We start from the raw sequence: 15,689 nt of genomic DNA, 5'->3' as shown, positions 1-15,689 counted from the left end.
CCTGTCCTCTCTGGAGATTCAGTGTATGAGTTAGGGCTCCAAATGAAGATTTTTATTTAGTTAGCACCCAGACTCTAGAAACTGCTTTTAGAAAGAACTGAAGGGAACTTTCTTCAGAACACATCTGCTGAGGAGCTGCTTTTGGCCCTAGAAATAGTACATTAATAGATCATTTGCCTACAAAATAAAAGAGCAGGGCTTAATTTTAACTCAACCAAAGAAATTCAAACTCATCTTTCCTTCCCTGCATCAATGTTTCTTACCCATCAATTTATACAAAGTAGGAAACTAGGGAGTCTTTTGAAGCTGGAGTACTATGCTGCAAGGAACTCAAGCCAAGGAACAGCAAGCAAGAGGAGCATGATTGTTCCAGCTGGTTGTAGTAGCTTGCAACTAGGAACTAGATTTCAAAGGGAGAGAAAGAGACACTGGAGACTGGTCTTTGATCCTTATGCTGTCTGTGTATTTTATCCAATGATTTTTAAATGCAAAGTGTTATGAGCACTTCTCACCCGCCAGATGCTTTTGAAAAAATCCCAACAGGATGTATTTATTTAAAATAATTCAGGCACCTACTAATGTTGATATTTGACCCCAAATCTCCAACTGCCATTGACCTCTAATTCAGCAAATTGCTGAGGATTTCAGTAAAACTTTCTATTTCAGCTTTTCTCTTGCACTGAGTATTTATTTGGCATAAATAAAACCATTACTGGCAAAAAAAAGAGATTTTTTTCCCCAAAAGATTAAGTAAAAACTTCTCTCAATTAACAACTTTATACTTACAATTCTTAACAATCAGCCATAAACTCTGATGAGAAGTTAAGCTGCAATGTAAATCATTAAAAACAACTGAGTTTCCAGGAAATAAAACCCTTCTGTACATCGTATGCAAGAAATATAAGCAAAGCCTTCCTCCTTTGCAAGTCTTATCTCTGTCACTTATTTTCTCTGTAGAAAGTAACATCTACTGACTTCATAAAGTACCTGACAATGGTGAAGAATCACTTCATTCCAGACCCAAGCAAGGAACAAAAAAGCACATGCAGGGGAACAAAACACTACCAAGAATTACTCTCTGATTCACTATAGATTTTTTGCCTAGCAGCTGAATGGTTCATCTCCTGTCTACTATTGGCCCATTTATAGAGGAAATCAGTATTCATATATCACACAAGGATGGTACTTACTAATATTTCATTGTATTTTAAGTAGTGTAAGAAAGACATGCAGACATATATGATATTTCATGGCTTGTTTTATCCTTGCATCTTCCCAGGCACACAGCTGGACAGTAGTACTATTCAGAGACCAGTGGGCTTGTACAGTATGACACCTTCTTTTTTCCTCTCTCAGTAACAATTTTCAGCAGGTGCAAATTCATATTAGTTCAGGAAAAAAAAATAATCTGATATGCCTGATTTCACATCTGGCAGATAGGCTTCATGCAACACAGACTGCAGGATTTTCCAGTATTGCAGGTAACCTACTTCCCACTGTCAGTAGCTTGGTGATTGGAGAGTCTACAAAAAAGGTGGTCTATCAGGATGACAAAGTAGAAGGTTTTATGGAAGCAGACAGAAGTGTAACTTTGGGAGGGCAATATAATAGTGAAAACTAAGGGAGGCGTTATGAAAACAGGGAGAACACTGTGTAGGTATTAATAAGAAAGTGCTTTTCTAAGGTATTTGCATTAGCTTGTGTTGTGATTAGTTGGGAGGAGGCCTTGTATCTGAGCCAGTGTTCAATAGTGTTATTGTGGTTTACTAAAATTCTCCCTATTGATGAGCTGTCAACATTTTGGTTTTTTAAAATCTGAGATAATTAAATTATTAAATGCAGATTGTCAGAGGTGACTTTGAAGGGCTAGGGATAGAAATCATGGATGTTTTTTCCCCATTGACTGTGATGGGACATGCGTGACGGTTACAGATTATGGAAGAGTAGCTTTGGCTCCGTTTGCTTAAATATCATGTTTGCCCTAATCACAGTCTGCATAACCAGAAAGGCAGAATAACGTTGATAACCTAATTTTCACTAATAAACGTGTTATGTGGCTCTTGGTCAAAGCTCCCACTGGACCTTGGAGTATAACTTGTAATTAGAAAAGGAGGACTGAGCCTTTAAAGAGTCTACTGCTACTCATCCTCTAGGGATGTATTTCAGTTAAATATCCTTCAGCTGTATTCTTAAGGTAAGCTGTTTGCTAGACTCCAGACATAAATCTTCGCTGGCAGGGGTGGTTTAGCAAATCCTAAAGAAATCTATGAGAGACCGAAAAATTTTCAATCCTGCAACAGTAGCAGATGACAGAGGAGGAAGGAGGTTTTGTCTTGTTTTGTGAGAAGGGAGGCTTTTTTTAAAAAAAAAAAAAAAAAAAAAAAGTTGTCAGTTGCCCACCTCCTCCCTAAATACACAGCTTGAAGGATTTACAGCAGAAGTCCAGGGTCCAGCCCTGTGTTTTCAGAGCATTAAAAGAGTGTATCTGAAGAGGACTAAGGCAAGTTCTCAGATAATGCAGAGGACATATCACAGCGTGGGCTTTAGACACATACTCTCCAGCAAAAAACACAAACAATGGGATAGAGCACAATTGCTTTTACATGCCTATCTGTTAAAAGACATTTTTTGAATCATACTTTCAGCTTCACATATTCTTTGTGCTAATTTATGGTGTCCCAGATCATTCCTGCCCGCATGCTGCTCCCTCTCATATGCCAGGGTAAGGATTTATGTGGTAGCAGGTGAACCAGATCAAAGAACTGATCCATGTTAAAGTTAACTGTAAAAAAGGGGGGTTTAATTTTAATCTGGATCAGGGAATTGATCTCATTTATTAAACAGCTGCATAGATTTTCTTTGACTGCATCAGGGAAGATGAAAGTGTAAGGAGGGGCAGAATGGGTGGAAAAAGGCAAGATTACTTCTTTTGATAGCAGTGCTGACCTGTGCCATTTTAGAGCACATGAGAAATTACAGGCTATGAATGAACTGAGTTTTGGAGCAGGGTGAATTAACTTATTCTCAAAATTAGTGTCAGGCCCTTACAATGTATCATAGATAACCAAATCTGGTTTTAAAGAGGAGAAATAATTTTGTTAAAGGGCCAGTGAACTTATTTTGGTTTGTCTCATAAATCATTGATTTATAATGGCCAAAGGTGAGCTTTTAACTAAAACCCATCATATAACTTCTGTAACAAACTTTCTTGTGTTTAAAGAGTCATCTTGAAACAGGTAAATCAACAAATACCAATTAAGATAGATTTTGAAATCTTTGAAATTGTTCATCAAAGTACAGACACTTAGAGGTAACATTTATTTCCAGTCTGTATAAATATTTTTATTAGTTACCAGTCTATCCAGGTGTCTGGATTGTATCCATGGTAATATAACATTTATCTTTCACATACTGATGGTTTTAGAATGGTACTACATTGTAAATTGTGTGTTGAAGCAGAATATCTGCAAAACCATATCTCAAAAAAATTTGGGGACATCTTTGAACATTAATGGATAAATGTGGTTTACCCCATTCAAATGAATTACGATTTAGGTAGAAGTGTCAAATAGTTTTTCATAATCATTTAAAATATAGTGCTTTTCTTTCTTAGTACGAAGGTTTTAGGGTATGGATAGAGAAAATTCTTAAAGGACCGTTCTGAAGATTTAAAGTAGACTTTTTTTCTATTGTTCACAGAAGGTGAGGAAGAAAGGCTGTCACGACATAGCATATAACATGACTTGGAAAATTCCAGTATTCCTCTTCATTCTTAAACAGGACATGTTTATCCTCTAATGGTTTTCCTGGAAATCAGGTATCTTGCTAAGAAGCAAATGTAGTACAGGTTTGTTTTACTGAGATGATATCTAGATCACATCTATGAAAAATCTGTCTTAAATGGGGTAGCTCAGGGGTCACTTAATTTACAGCGAGCATTCTAGTTTGTTGACAGTCACATAGTTTTGTTGTTTTTTTTTTTTTTAAATTAAACTCTATCTTGTAGATCCTCTATTTGCAGTACACTTGTAACTGGAAAGTGTAGTTAAAATCTTTGCAGAAAGTGTCCACACTTCTTAATGGACAACTGTTTATACACCTTTAAAATAATAACATGAAAGAAAAAGTTAAAGACATTTACAGTAAGAGAGGTCTTCTAAAAGCAGTCTGGTTTATGTAGGTTGATACACTTGGTCATTTTTATCTGCAACAGTAAATTTTTTTCTGATGCTGCAGGCATGCCCCTGGGTAGCAGAAAGCAGAAACTTTCTGGAATTTCTTAAGCCTGAGCTTTCTGTGGATTAAAACTGGCAACCAAAAATAAGAGCATACATGTTGCTATGTTTTCTAACTACTGTAAATACAAACTTAGTTGTAATTATTGCTTAAACATCACTAGAGGCACCACACCATTGTACTGATGACACAACGTTCAAGACTGGCAAATGCTGTTCACTAAAACTTGTGTTACTTCTACTACTTGCAACTATCTTGTCAGTCAATTGTGCTGGGTTCAAGTGTTATACCTCTTACTCCTATACGTGGGTGAAGCATTTCTTAGTAGCTAAGAATGCCTTCAGAACAAAGAGGGCCAGCAGGAGGATTAGTGGGAGCTTGTGATAAGCCATCTTTACACTTCCATCTCTTCTAACTGTGATAGAACAGCTTATCTAATGATAGGGATGTAAAGGGACAGCTATCTTGGATTCAACCTAATTACCACAGGAAAAAGAATTATGGAGTGTTTTTAAAATGTTTAGAGCAGCAGTAGAAAGAAGTGAAACAGATTATATCTGCATCCGTAACAGGCACTGATTCAGAGGCTCACTCCTTAATGATCTACTTATTATGAAATGTTTCACACAAAGGGCATCTTTCATCTGTGTGCTGGCTGACAGTTCCCATGCTTCTGAGACCAAACAATTTAAGCAGAAATATCCTCTCAACGTCTGCTACAGTCCTCTAGCCAATTTTACCAAATTCCCAAGCTAGCTTCTGCTCTGTCATCCTAAGCAGCCACTGAATGGCACCCACCTGCTCTATAGTATATATATAGTATAGAGCTCTATACCCAAGCTGTATAGTAGCACACAGAAGCCACATCCTGAATGAATGGTAAGAAATACCAGATCTAATATTGGTAAACACCTCTCCAGCAGAGGCATGCACGGGCAGACATCTAGGTAACAGATTCTGGATTCGGACTGTAAGAGGGATGACATTAGCAGCTGTGCTGAGCACTTCTACCATAGCATTTGCAATAAAGAATTACATGGAACTGATGTTTCATCTTGCAGTTCTGAAAACAACGAACAACAGCACAAGAGGGAGGAAATACACTCTTTGGAAATGGCAGCTCCCCCCACCCCCCAAGCTTAGATTTAGCCTCAGTGCCTGTCAAGATACTTTCCAAGAACCAATTATTCTTCCAGTCTTTCTAAATGGAAGAACCTCACTTATGTTAGATCAGTTTTATTTCTGAATGGATTTTTGGATGATGGTTTTGTCCTGGGCTGGGAAATCTTAACTCTGGCATACTTAGGTGTGAGTTAGCTTGTGTGAATCTAGTTAGTTAGTAATCTTGGTAAATTATTCTTTGATTACATAGAGTATTTGGAGAAAATGCTTCCTGAGCTCACAGAGAACACCATTACACTTGGTAAATTCTATTATACATTTATTTAAATGAGCCATTACTCTAAATAGGCCAGCATCTATTCCTATTTTGAGTCATTAGCAAAATCACAATCAGTACCCTGACAGTCTAATTAATTTATTTGAAGCCATTAAAAAGAAGAAAAAAAAGAAGACATAATAGTATATCGAACCATGCTTAACTATTCACCACAGCAGTCTATCACAGTTATAGTAACGTATTTAAAATAAGAACCATATAGCTTGTATCATTAGGGAATTATCTCTAATTCTAATTTGTAAGTACAATGGGCTAGATCTAAAAATGGTACTTCTGGTTTGCAGGTTTTCCATGTAGGGGAAGTTGATGGCAGGAAACTTTCTTCGCTACTCATGTGAGTAACCCTCCAGGAGGGTCCAGGCAAATGGCCGGCCGGTGAATCTTCCCACCGGTACCGCTTCAACGAAGTGACGGGCCCCTGAGGCCATATGAGAGCACTCGAGAGGCACACCTCAGGAACACCAGCATTTTCTGCCGACAGGGAACAACACTCATATGCCGCAGTATCAGCTAAGGAAAACAACAACAAAAAAGGTAATAATATTAACGAAAAATTAAAGAGGGGTGGGTAAAACAGTGCCGTACAGTCACTCACATAACTGGGGCCACCTTCCTCCTGTGGTCTATACAGGGCCTACCCACCACAGTTTTGGTTTGTTTTTTTTTTAACATTAACTTTTAAAATTTCATGTATTTATTTTTGCGCCAGGAGCGTGTTTCTTTCAGGGCCGAGCCAGCCTCACCTGGCAACCACAACTAACTACCTCCAAAGCCGGCGGCGCCGCCCGACGCCTCCCCGCCCGCGCCCGCTCTTGCCGCGGCGGGCGGAGGGGGCGAGCGCGGCCCGGCCGCCCGCCAGGGGCCGCCGCGGGCTGGGCCAGGCCTCACCCCGCCAGGTCGCGGCTCCTCCCCGCCCCTCTGACTCAGCGGCTCGGCCCCCCACTTACACAAACTCGGCGGCCAGTGCCGAGCTGAGGCCGCCCGCCGGGATGGGGGGGAAGATGCCCGCCCTGAGGGGACGGAGCCTCTGGGGCGCTCGGTGAGGGCGGGCTTCAGGGGGGTTCCTCGTGAGGGATTAGCGCCGGCTCTGGCTGCCCCGTCGCTGACGGCGACTCACCTGGGCAGCCGCCTCCCTCCTCCCCTCCCCTCCCCTCCCTCCCAGAGCCGGTCGCTTCGGCAGAGAGGGAGCGGAGCCTGCCTCACCCCTCCCCGGGGAAACTTTCCGCCACCGCCCGCGCCAGGTAGGGGCTGGGCCCCCCGGGGCGGGAGCCATGAGGGGGTGGCGGCGGTTGGGGACGGGCCGCGGACCTGGCGGCGGGGCCTCCGCGCCGGGCGCAGCCGCTCCCGCCCCGGTTTGGGCGCCGAGTTGAGGAGGCGTCTCGCCGCCGTTTCGCCTCGTCGGCGGGGTGGGGCGGTGGGCCGGTGCCCCCCGCAGCCGGGCGGCTGCCGCCTGCCTCAGGGCTGCGAGTGCTGAGGGGAGTATGTAGGTCACTGCAAGTAATGCCTGCCTAATCCCCTTTATCTTCCTGGCTCGGCTTTTCCGCTGCTGGTTTGTAGGACGACCTGGGCAGCGCTGGGCGCCAACTTGGCGCAGGACTGCGAGCGGGGAGCGGGCGAGCGCCCAGGTGAGAGCGGGGTGCGCGCCTGGGGTTCAGGGAAGCCTTTTTCTCCACAGGTGTGACGCTTTGCATAGTGCCAGGTATTTATTTCTGTGTAGGTCTGTTAGCAGCCTGACCCTGGTCGTGGGTTGCCAGTTTGGGTTCGGGCTTCTGTTTTAACAGGTTAGTAACATAGATTTTTTTATTATTATTATTTTCCTTCGGGACACTTACTGTGTCACACACCAAATCACTGAAGGCTCCTTTGATATTTTCTTAGGATCCTAAAGGAAAATAGAGAGCCCAGCAACTCCAGGGCCCCAGTAACTAGAGAAGGCAGCGTGCCCTGGTGAAGCGATCCCTGCGTTGCTCCCTCTGATCTTTGAGGCGATGAGGAACTATTACCAAGGTCTTGTGGGTGTTCTGTCACCCAAGGCAGTGGTAGTAACTCGGCACGGTTTTGAGGTGCTCTGTGTGGACAAATCTGTAGGTGCAGGAGGGCAAACGCTGTTAGGAGGCTGTGCGTGGGGCCAGCCTGCTGGTGTAGGACAGTTTGCCAGCTTGGGGCATAATGGTTCCTTGTACCTGAGAAGTAATGCTAAGGCACACTTGGTAGTATTTGGAGCTGTTTCTTACAGTCTGATTTCCTCCTCCTTGGGGTGTGTGATTGATTTTCTGATTAGCATTAACACGCCTCGTATGATGGTATTATATGCTGCCATACCACTTCTGGTTGAACTGAGAAAGACATCAGAATCTGGCAGTGCCCTTTCTCTGTCCAGATGTTTTCTGTTGATCGGTGTGAAACTGATGCTCCGCAAGAATTTACGGTTTCATTTTTCATCTGCACGACAGTTTTTATTTCTCCTCATAGCTATAAGAAGGATTCAGGACCTTGTCTTGTTAGTGCTGAAGCATGATGCTTTTATCTTGTTTTCATTTTCAGAGAGAGGAGGGAGTGATAATAAATTCAAAGAGATCTCACACACACCAGTATGGTAATAGCATCAGGTCATACAGACCTATGTTTCTGGCCTGTGCTGGTTTTATATAATAATTTCTAGAAGTAAACCTTTTAGAAAAAAGGGCAATTGAAAGGTTTTTATAATACCCGAAGGAGTGAAGTTGGATTAGGGTTTTCACATTATTTGTGTTGTCTTACTTCTGCTGGGCAGTGTATAAAGAGTCCGCCTGATCTGAAACTAATCTAAGAATTAGGACCTAATGCTGTAATGCTTTTTTTTCTCGCTGGCTCTGCTTTAATGAGTGTGGAAGGTCAGAGGGAGATGGAAAAGGCAGAAAAACTTACAATCTACTTTGTAAAGTATAAATAATTACGAAGACCAAGATTATACTGGTGGGAGTATGGCAGTTGTGAAGCCGATAGAACATCCAGATGCCTTTTTCTCTTACCCATCTCAAGACAAATGCTTTCAATTGACTTCTGCTAACAGCTATTTTAATCTATTTATTGAGTCAAAGTGATTGATGATATGTGCTTTGAAAAATAAGTGAATTCTATTAAAATGATGAAAAATGTATTGCCAAAGCCCACGAAAGAAACATAACTTCATTTACATCTTTATTTATTTATTTAAACTTCACTGTATCCATATTGTGTCTGAATTATATGGTGGCGATGGTAAAAATTGGGATACGAAACTTCATACAGTCTGAAACTTAAGAGAACCAAAATTGGAGAAACTGCTGCTGACATGGTTTTATTTGATCTTGGCATGAAACAGTTTTAGAAATCTATAGATGTATTTTCCTTTCAAAAGATTATACTAATGCATCGATGCCTGTTAAGCTTAAGTCTTCAGATTTACAGACTCTCAGTACCATCTGAAACATCAGTTTCTCAGTTAAACTGTTCATTGAAGTTTTATCAAGATTACTTTGATGTACATCAAGTTTTAAGGCTTTTTTAAAAAAGAACTTACAAATGCTGCTGTTCCACTCTTGCATATCTTTATTAGTATACAAATGCTGCTTTTTGATGCTTGCAAAAGGTTTCATTGCAAGGGCTTTTCAAATTTTAATTAGACTTACGGAAATCTTGTTTAGTTCTTTAAATTGCATATTGAGTTTGTTTTAAAAATGCAGATCTCTGCATCCAGGTATGTTATTGTGACTAGAAGTTTCTCACAAACATTTGAGAGAGATGTTCTCTCTCTTCTTTCTGCTCTATGGCATGTCTAGAGTAGCTGATATGTTTGTTGTGTTCATTAGGTGCTGTTGAGAACAGAGCTTTTGTAACCTCTCGTTCCAGTCACCCTTTTTAACAGTTTTATAACTACATTTTTGTTTAGAGATGCTTAAACTCTGACTCCTGTACTCAAACATGCTGACTTGGCATTGTTTCCTTACTCGTGGTTTCTTCTCAGCGTAATCAGTTATTTAGGGTAAGACTGACCTACAACCCAGAACAAAATATACACTTTATCCCCCTTGGAGGAAGCCCGCAGGAAAGAGGGCATCAAGGAAGGCTGTTGGCAAAATAGTGCTCTTTGTGTCCTGTTTGGGGGTTTGTTTCAGTTAATCTATTACACAACAGTGGATGCCTATACTTTAGATATGTTATCGATGCATTTTTAATGATCTGATGGTGTCGAATCGAGACAAATAGCCTCAGGGTGCTTCCAGAAGAGGCTACAAAGGCCTGCACTGGTCGAAAGCTGGGGCAGTAGTGATCTGGAAATTCTGATCTTTTTCCGGTCCTTTTTGCAGTACAGCATAGCGGCCAAATAAAGGCTTATAAGTAGCTGCTGGTATGGCTGTTTTGTAAGAATTGCTGTACTTTTTAAAACTCATGTGAAGAGCCTCCAAGAAGCAATTACTTTTCCTGTTAGAATTAATCCATTTGGAAAGTAGAGCTAGGACTTCACAGTGTCATGGGGAACAGGTCAGTTAGACCTGGATCAAGTCTGAAGACTGACTGGACTGAATTGAAAGAACAGTTTTGATTGCACTTGTAAACACATGCAGCAATAAGTGGTTCTGGCAGTAGTTACTCCTGTGTAATACATATACACATGCTAGTACATTTTAAAGTGTCAGCTTAAGTTTAGAGGTGGTGTGATGGTAGTGAAGTGTTCACAGCTAAAGTTAATGTTACAAAGACTGAGGAGCTTTTTAGGAATACATCTTGCTTTGCTTTCTGTCACAGGCATCGATCATAAGATTTCCTATTATTATATGTAGGTATCTTTTAGTAAATGACTCATTGATGGTATAATAAGAATGCTTTCCATTTTAAACCACGTGGCAAAAAATTCTTATTAAAGGTGATCCTGAAGGGCAAGTCCAGGTGAGGCTATTCCATGTAGAATGGAAGCAGAGCAGGGTAAGGTAAGAGCCAGTGACAGTGGTGGTAGAGGCTCAAGGCATGTGAAGACACAATCTAAGAATGTGTTGCCTCTCATATTTAGTGAGATTACCTTTAGTTAACAGAGGAAAGTTTGGAAACATGACGCCAATATAATTATCTGCATGCAAGAGGCCCAGAACCTTAGTTCCATGTATATGTGTAACAGTATTTTTCCTCCAAAATTAACTGCCACCTGAAAAGGAGGAATGAGATCCTGAGTTAGCGTAAGATGTAGTTGGGGCTTTGACTCTCATTATTCCTGACCTGAATGCAGTACATTTTCATAGCAGTTGCAGAATTTGTTCTGAAATTTATTGTGTTTCAAACTGCAGTGGTTCCCCATGGATGGTAAGTTATTGGGAAATCAATTACTTTTTTTCTTTTTTTCTTTTTTTTTTTCTTTTTTTTTCTTTTTTAAAATAAAATAGTCAAATTGTGAGGTAATGCTGCATTGCCTACCTGCACAGTGATGACAGACCATGACAGTTAATGCTGGTCTAATCATAATTGGCATTGTAGACGACATGTTATCTGCTTCTGTGTGGGGAAATAACATAGCTAGATCAGTGCTAAAAGTATTAGGCAATTTTTCATTATGTAATTTCTGCTGTTTAACTGTAGAAGCATAGTCAAATGTCATCATCTCCCTTTGTGCCTCTACTGTAGTCTACAAACACAGACACAAGTTTTGGTCATTTAAACAGTTGCATGCCTTAGAAGAATTTGTCGAGTTTGGTTTAAAAAAAAACCACAAAAGGGAGGGGGGGAAGCAGGCACGCAAAAAAATTATGTGAGAATAAAAACATGTGCTAGGTTCTTTGCAAAAATAACTGTTCCTGAAGGACAATTGTGCCCTTCATCCTTCTAATTCTAGTTCATTTTTTATATGTTTCCTGTGGTATATATTGGTGAAGGGTAGGATTTATTTCTGTGAAAACTTTTATATAAGTAGGCATAAAGTTGTGAGTACTCTAGTAGTAGCTTTGTTTGCCTGGGGAACTGATAAAGTGATGCTGGCAAAAGAGCTCGCAGCTGGAAGGATTTCCTAATGTACAAAAAACCCGAGGTCTTTAAGCTATTGGCGAGATGTATATGCCAATAAACTTTTGAATTGTTACTTAAATTTAACTGTTGGCTGTTTTTATTGCACTGTGCTGGCAGTTGAAGAGTTGAACTGCTCAGGAATTGATTCCATTTGCATCCACAAAACCTTTTGTAAAACCTCAAGTACCTCTGAGCAGGATGGAAGAAATTTTTTTTCTTTTTGAATTAGTTTTATGAACAATTAATATATGTGTAATAATGAAAATTTTTCACGTTTGTTTTTTGACACACAAGTCAAAGAGCAACAAATGAAAATTTGCTGTTGCGCAGCCAGGTCAATGAAGTAGTGTGGGTTTTTACTGAATTATGTTAACTTAATTTGCTGCTATGGGGCTCCTGCCCTAATGTAACAAACCTGAGAGGGAGAAATAATCTGGCTTGCTGCTTCACACTGTACTGTCCTTACCTTGAGAGTAGCGTTTCTGTTAGGATACGTATCTTTTACACTGGACCCATGCACTTTATTAAACTCTCTGTGCTGTTTCTTCTGTGCATGTTTGTGACACACACACACTTTGCTGGTGCCATGAATATGTTTTAGTATAATGCCATGAATTCAGTATTCCTGTAAGAAAGCCTATGGAGGACAAAAGCTTATCGCCCCTTTTGAGAAACTCACTTGATTTTTCAAATGCTGGACTTCTCAGGAAGCATGTGCTACCAACCACAGCAAGATGTGGATTCATTATGGAGGTGAGGGCTCTGTTCCTCTCTGTGTGTGACTTAGAATTATTCAATGTTCTATTTCCTGTGTGCCTGACTGAGGTACAGCAATAACAGGTGCTAAGCAGCCAAAGGTTTTTCTGCAAACCATTAATGTCTTCAAAAAAGGGTGTGTGTTGGCACTTGTTTTGCTCTGATGTTGTTACTGAACCACCCAAATGTCCTTGGAATGCCTGTGGTGTGGATTGGGAATATCAGTCATATTGGGATTTGTGATTCTGAGTTTCAAAGCAGTAGTACATTCAGTTGGTCTGTTACTTTGAGGTGGTTTTGCACTTTTTTTTTTGTTTTTTTGTTTTGTTTTTTAATTGGCCATTTTGCCTTTCAGTACAGAGAAGCATAGAACACATAGTCAGCAATAGGTGTAACAGGTTGATTTCCTTTCTAAATTGCTGACTTGCCTTAAGATTAATTCTGCTTCCTTGCTTGGAGTGGTTTCAGGTAAACAATTAGAAAGTTCTTCAGCAGCTTCTTGAAACATTTTTATAGGATGAGGAGCGTGTGAAGTAGAAGTAGATTTTCTTAAGAGTGTATGTGTGGGAACCCAAAACAAATTACCAAACCAAAAAACCCCCATAAAAAGAATAATGGAGGAAATTAAACATGGAGAGCAGAAACTGATTTGCTCTCACAATTAGTTTTGTTCTTAGTGTTTTGGTCCCAGCAACGTGAACAACATGTGAACTGACTGCCAGATAACACAGAGGTTTTATGGATGTCGGTGGTTACACCTGCCTTCAGCAGTATTTTGTTGGCATGATTTTTACAGTGGTGCTGTTTGCCAGCAACAGCCCAGTGCTTAGGGATTCCTGACTTGCTAGTGTTGATACAGCAGAACACACAGTATTATTGAGATGGTTTTGCAGAATTTCCTTAGGCTAGATAGAGCTAGGTTTGTTTTGCTTGGATGCTAGTGGAGTCCTTGAACTTGGAAAACTTCACACACCCATGCCCACCAAGAATCTTTATTGCTGAGAAAAAAAAAATACTCAGAGAGAAACAGCTATGGCAGTTTGCTAAACTGCATTTATGAGATGCGTGCTATTTACAAGTTATATGTTTTGTTAGTAGTGTTGTTTTTAGCAACTTTTTAGTAAAATGGGTAAATTTGTATCTACTACCCAATATTAAGGACCTAGGGACAAAGGTCAAAGGAAGTGGTGATGCCCTTTGTTAGATTGACTTATGTAGCTGAGGGAGTGGACAAAGTTCTGGGCACACAGACCTTGGTCCTGCTGACATTCAAGTCATCTCAGTTAAAATGACTGAATTATTTGACTTTGGTGTATATATAACCTATCTGAACAATTTCCCATGTATTAATGCTTCTTTTAGTCTTTGCCTGTAAGGAAAAAATTAGTGAGCAGAATTTGTGGCTTGTATTTGCATTAACATTTTCCATTAGCCTTCAGTGAAATTCAGCAGCATTTGAATTACTTTGTGTGCAGATACATTTGAAAAAGTTAAATGAATTAGAGATGAATGAAATGTAACCCGATTCTTCCTCTTGACAAATTAAAACTCTGAAGTGATAGTAATGCCTCCCATTTCATGGATGTTGTATTAGTTTAGGAGGTGATAAATACGCATAGCTTAAATTCAGTGCTTGCTGTGCGTTATATCATTATCATAGCAGGTACATGTGCAATGATTCAATAAGTGAAAAGTTACTGTTTTGATTTTAAAATGTGGGGAATAAAATAATGTATTGGCAGCAAGTCATGTTCAATTACTGGTGATAACATTTGTACAGAGTTTTGGCAAACATTTAAAGTAACAACAGTTCAGGTTTAAAAGAGGCATCAACTCAACAGCAACATTTCAGGAGCATTTGGCACTGGGCTCAGTGATAGGAGATAACATGATTTAAGCAGCCATCATACCAAAGTACATTCTGAGATAAAAAATATTATTTATTCAAGTACAGGAATATTGGGGTCTGTGGCATGAGGGAGCTGAAAAATCAGTTGATGACAGAATAAGCAAACTTTTCAATTTTAAACAATACTACTAGAAGTCTGTGTGAATAAAAAGGAAAAGAATATTGGTATTACCATGGCAGAACTGACTAAAGGCTGGCAAATTGGGGAGATTTTCTGAACGAGGGTGTTTGTGTACACCTAGCAGAAATCATCCAGATCACCTAGGATTACCTAGGAGTGTTGGTTAGAGGGTACGGCAGGATGGAGGTTCCTAGTAAGTTCTTAGAGAACCTTGGTAAAACTTTCCTAGTGCTAAATATGAAGAAAGCAACCAGAAGGTAGGCGCTTCCAAGCTTTGTTATAACTAGAAGATAACGAACTTCTCTGAGAGTAGGCAAATGAGATTCTGGCAAGGAGGACTTGTGCTAAAATAAAACAATGGATTTTTAGAAAGGCAGACTAAGTCTGGTTAACATGAATCTTATCTACTAGTTCTGTGTCTTAAGAGAAAAAAAAAAAGTAGATATATTGTTCCTTCAGGAAGTTATATTAGTGGCAGAAATTGAAACTATTCTGCTGCAGAGGAAAATATGAAAAGTAGTGAGAGGCTGGCTTGGCTGCTGGTGAGCTTTTTAACATGGAACACAACAAGGAGGGAACGGGAATCCAGGCCAGATTGCCAAGGACAAGTATAAAAATAAAGCACAAGCACACATAATTAAAATAATGCATTCAGAATGGCCAACTCAAAAACAGTAACAAAAAGTCATTATAGAAATATAAAATTAGTAAAAAGAAAGACAGGGAAGGCTTGCTGCTGTTTGAAGATTGGAGCTGAGGACAGATAGTGCAAAGCAGACTGAGGGTTTTTTTTTGTTCATTGTTTTTCCTGCCATGCCCCCCCCCCCCCCCCTTTTTTTTTAATAAGAGAAGATGGAGGTGAACATGGTGTTCAGGCGCTAAACCCCTACGCTGGGGACAAGTTATAGAGTATTTAGTTTGTTTGAAGTGTTTAGAAAACACTATTGAAAGGGTAGGAGCTGGCTGATGTAATCCCTGAGCTGCTGCAGTTACTTCACTCATGGAGGATGCGTGTAATACTGTGACACTGAGAAGAGTGATTATAGTGCCTGTGTTTACAGGTGTTGGCAGGGGAAGTGGAAATGAGCAGTTGTAGACCCAATTGTTTAACTTGGATTATTTGTTCCAGTACTTTTCCTGGGAATTACACCCTCCCAAAGCAGTAGAAGATGACAAAAAAATGAGCAGTAGCCCAT

General features: G+C 40.3%; 2 protein-coding genes across 5 annotated transcripts in view; one reads left to right on the top strand and one right to left on the bottom strand.

Annotated features, from left to right (window-relative positions):
• Positions 1-5,748: 5,748 nt before the first annotated feature.
• Positions 5,749-11,189, bottom strand: LOC119155795. The gene is made up of 3 exons (XM_037404832.1): positions 11,123-11,189; positions 7,004-7,339; positions 5,749-6,205 (listed from the first exon to the last, which is right to left on the bottom strand). The coding sequence occupies exons 1-3, from the start codon at positions 11,187-11,189 to the stop codon at positions 5,907-5,909; spliced, it is 702 nt and encodes a 233-aa protein (XP_037260729.1). The 3' UTR covers positions 5,749-5,906.
• FAM160A1 (family with sequence similarity 160 member A1) overlaps positions 6,649-15,689 on the top strand; it is an 89,145-nt gene continuing 80,104 nt past the window's right edge. For 3 of the 4 annotated variants that reach the window (XM_037378714.1, XM_037378725.1, XM_037378708.1), the window contains exon 1: positions 7,224-7,320. The gene's annotated coding sequence lies outside the window, so the exon portion shown is untranslated. Of the gene's footprint in view, positions 6,735-7,223; positions 7,321-15,689 lie in introns of those variants that run through there. The other variant, XM_037378701.1, reaches the window with a different exon arrangement.

Source organism: Falco rusticolus, chromosome 1 (genome assembly GCF_015220075.1).
Source record: "Falco rusticolus isolate bFalRus1 chromosome 1, bFalRus1.pri, whole genome shotgun sequence".
NCBI lineage: Eukaryota > Metazoa > Chordata > Aves > Falconiformes > Falconidae > Falco > Falco rusticolus.
Note: the sequence above shows the minus strand (reverse complement) of the source record. Positions and strands in the feature narration are given on the sequence as shown.

Coding starts and splice junctions, on each gene's coding strand:
- LOC119155795 (XM_037404832.1), bottom strand. CDS start 11,189: ATGTCGTCTACAATGCCAATTATGATTAGACCAGCATTAACTGTCATG. Junction 7,340..11,122: donor GGTCTGTCATCACTGTGCAG/GTAGGCAATGCA, acceptor CCTGAACCCCAG/GCGCGCACCCCGCTCTCACC. Junction 6,206..7,003: donor CGCGGAGGCCCCGCCGCCAG/GTCCGCGGCCCG, acceptor TGTTTTCCTTAG/CTGATACTGCGGCATATGAG.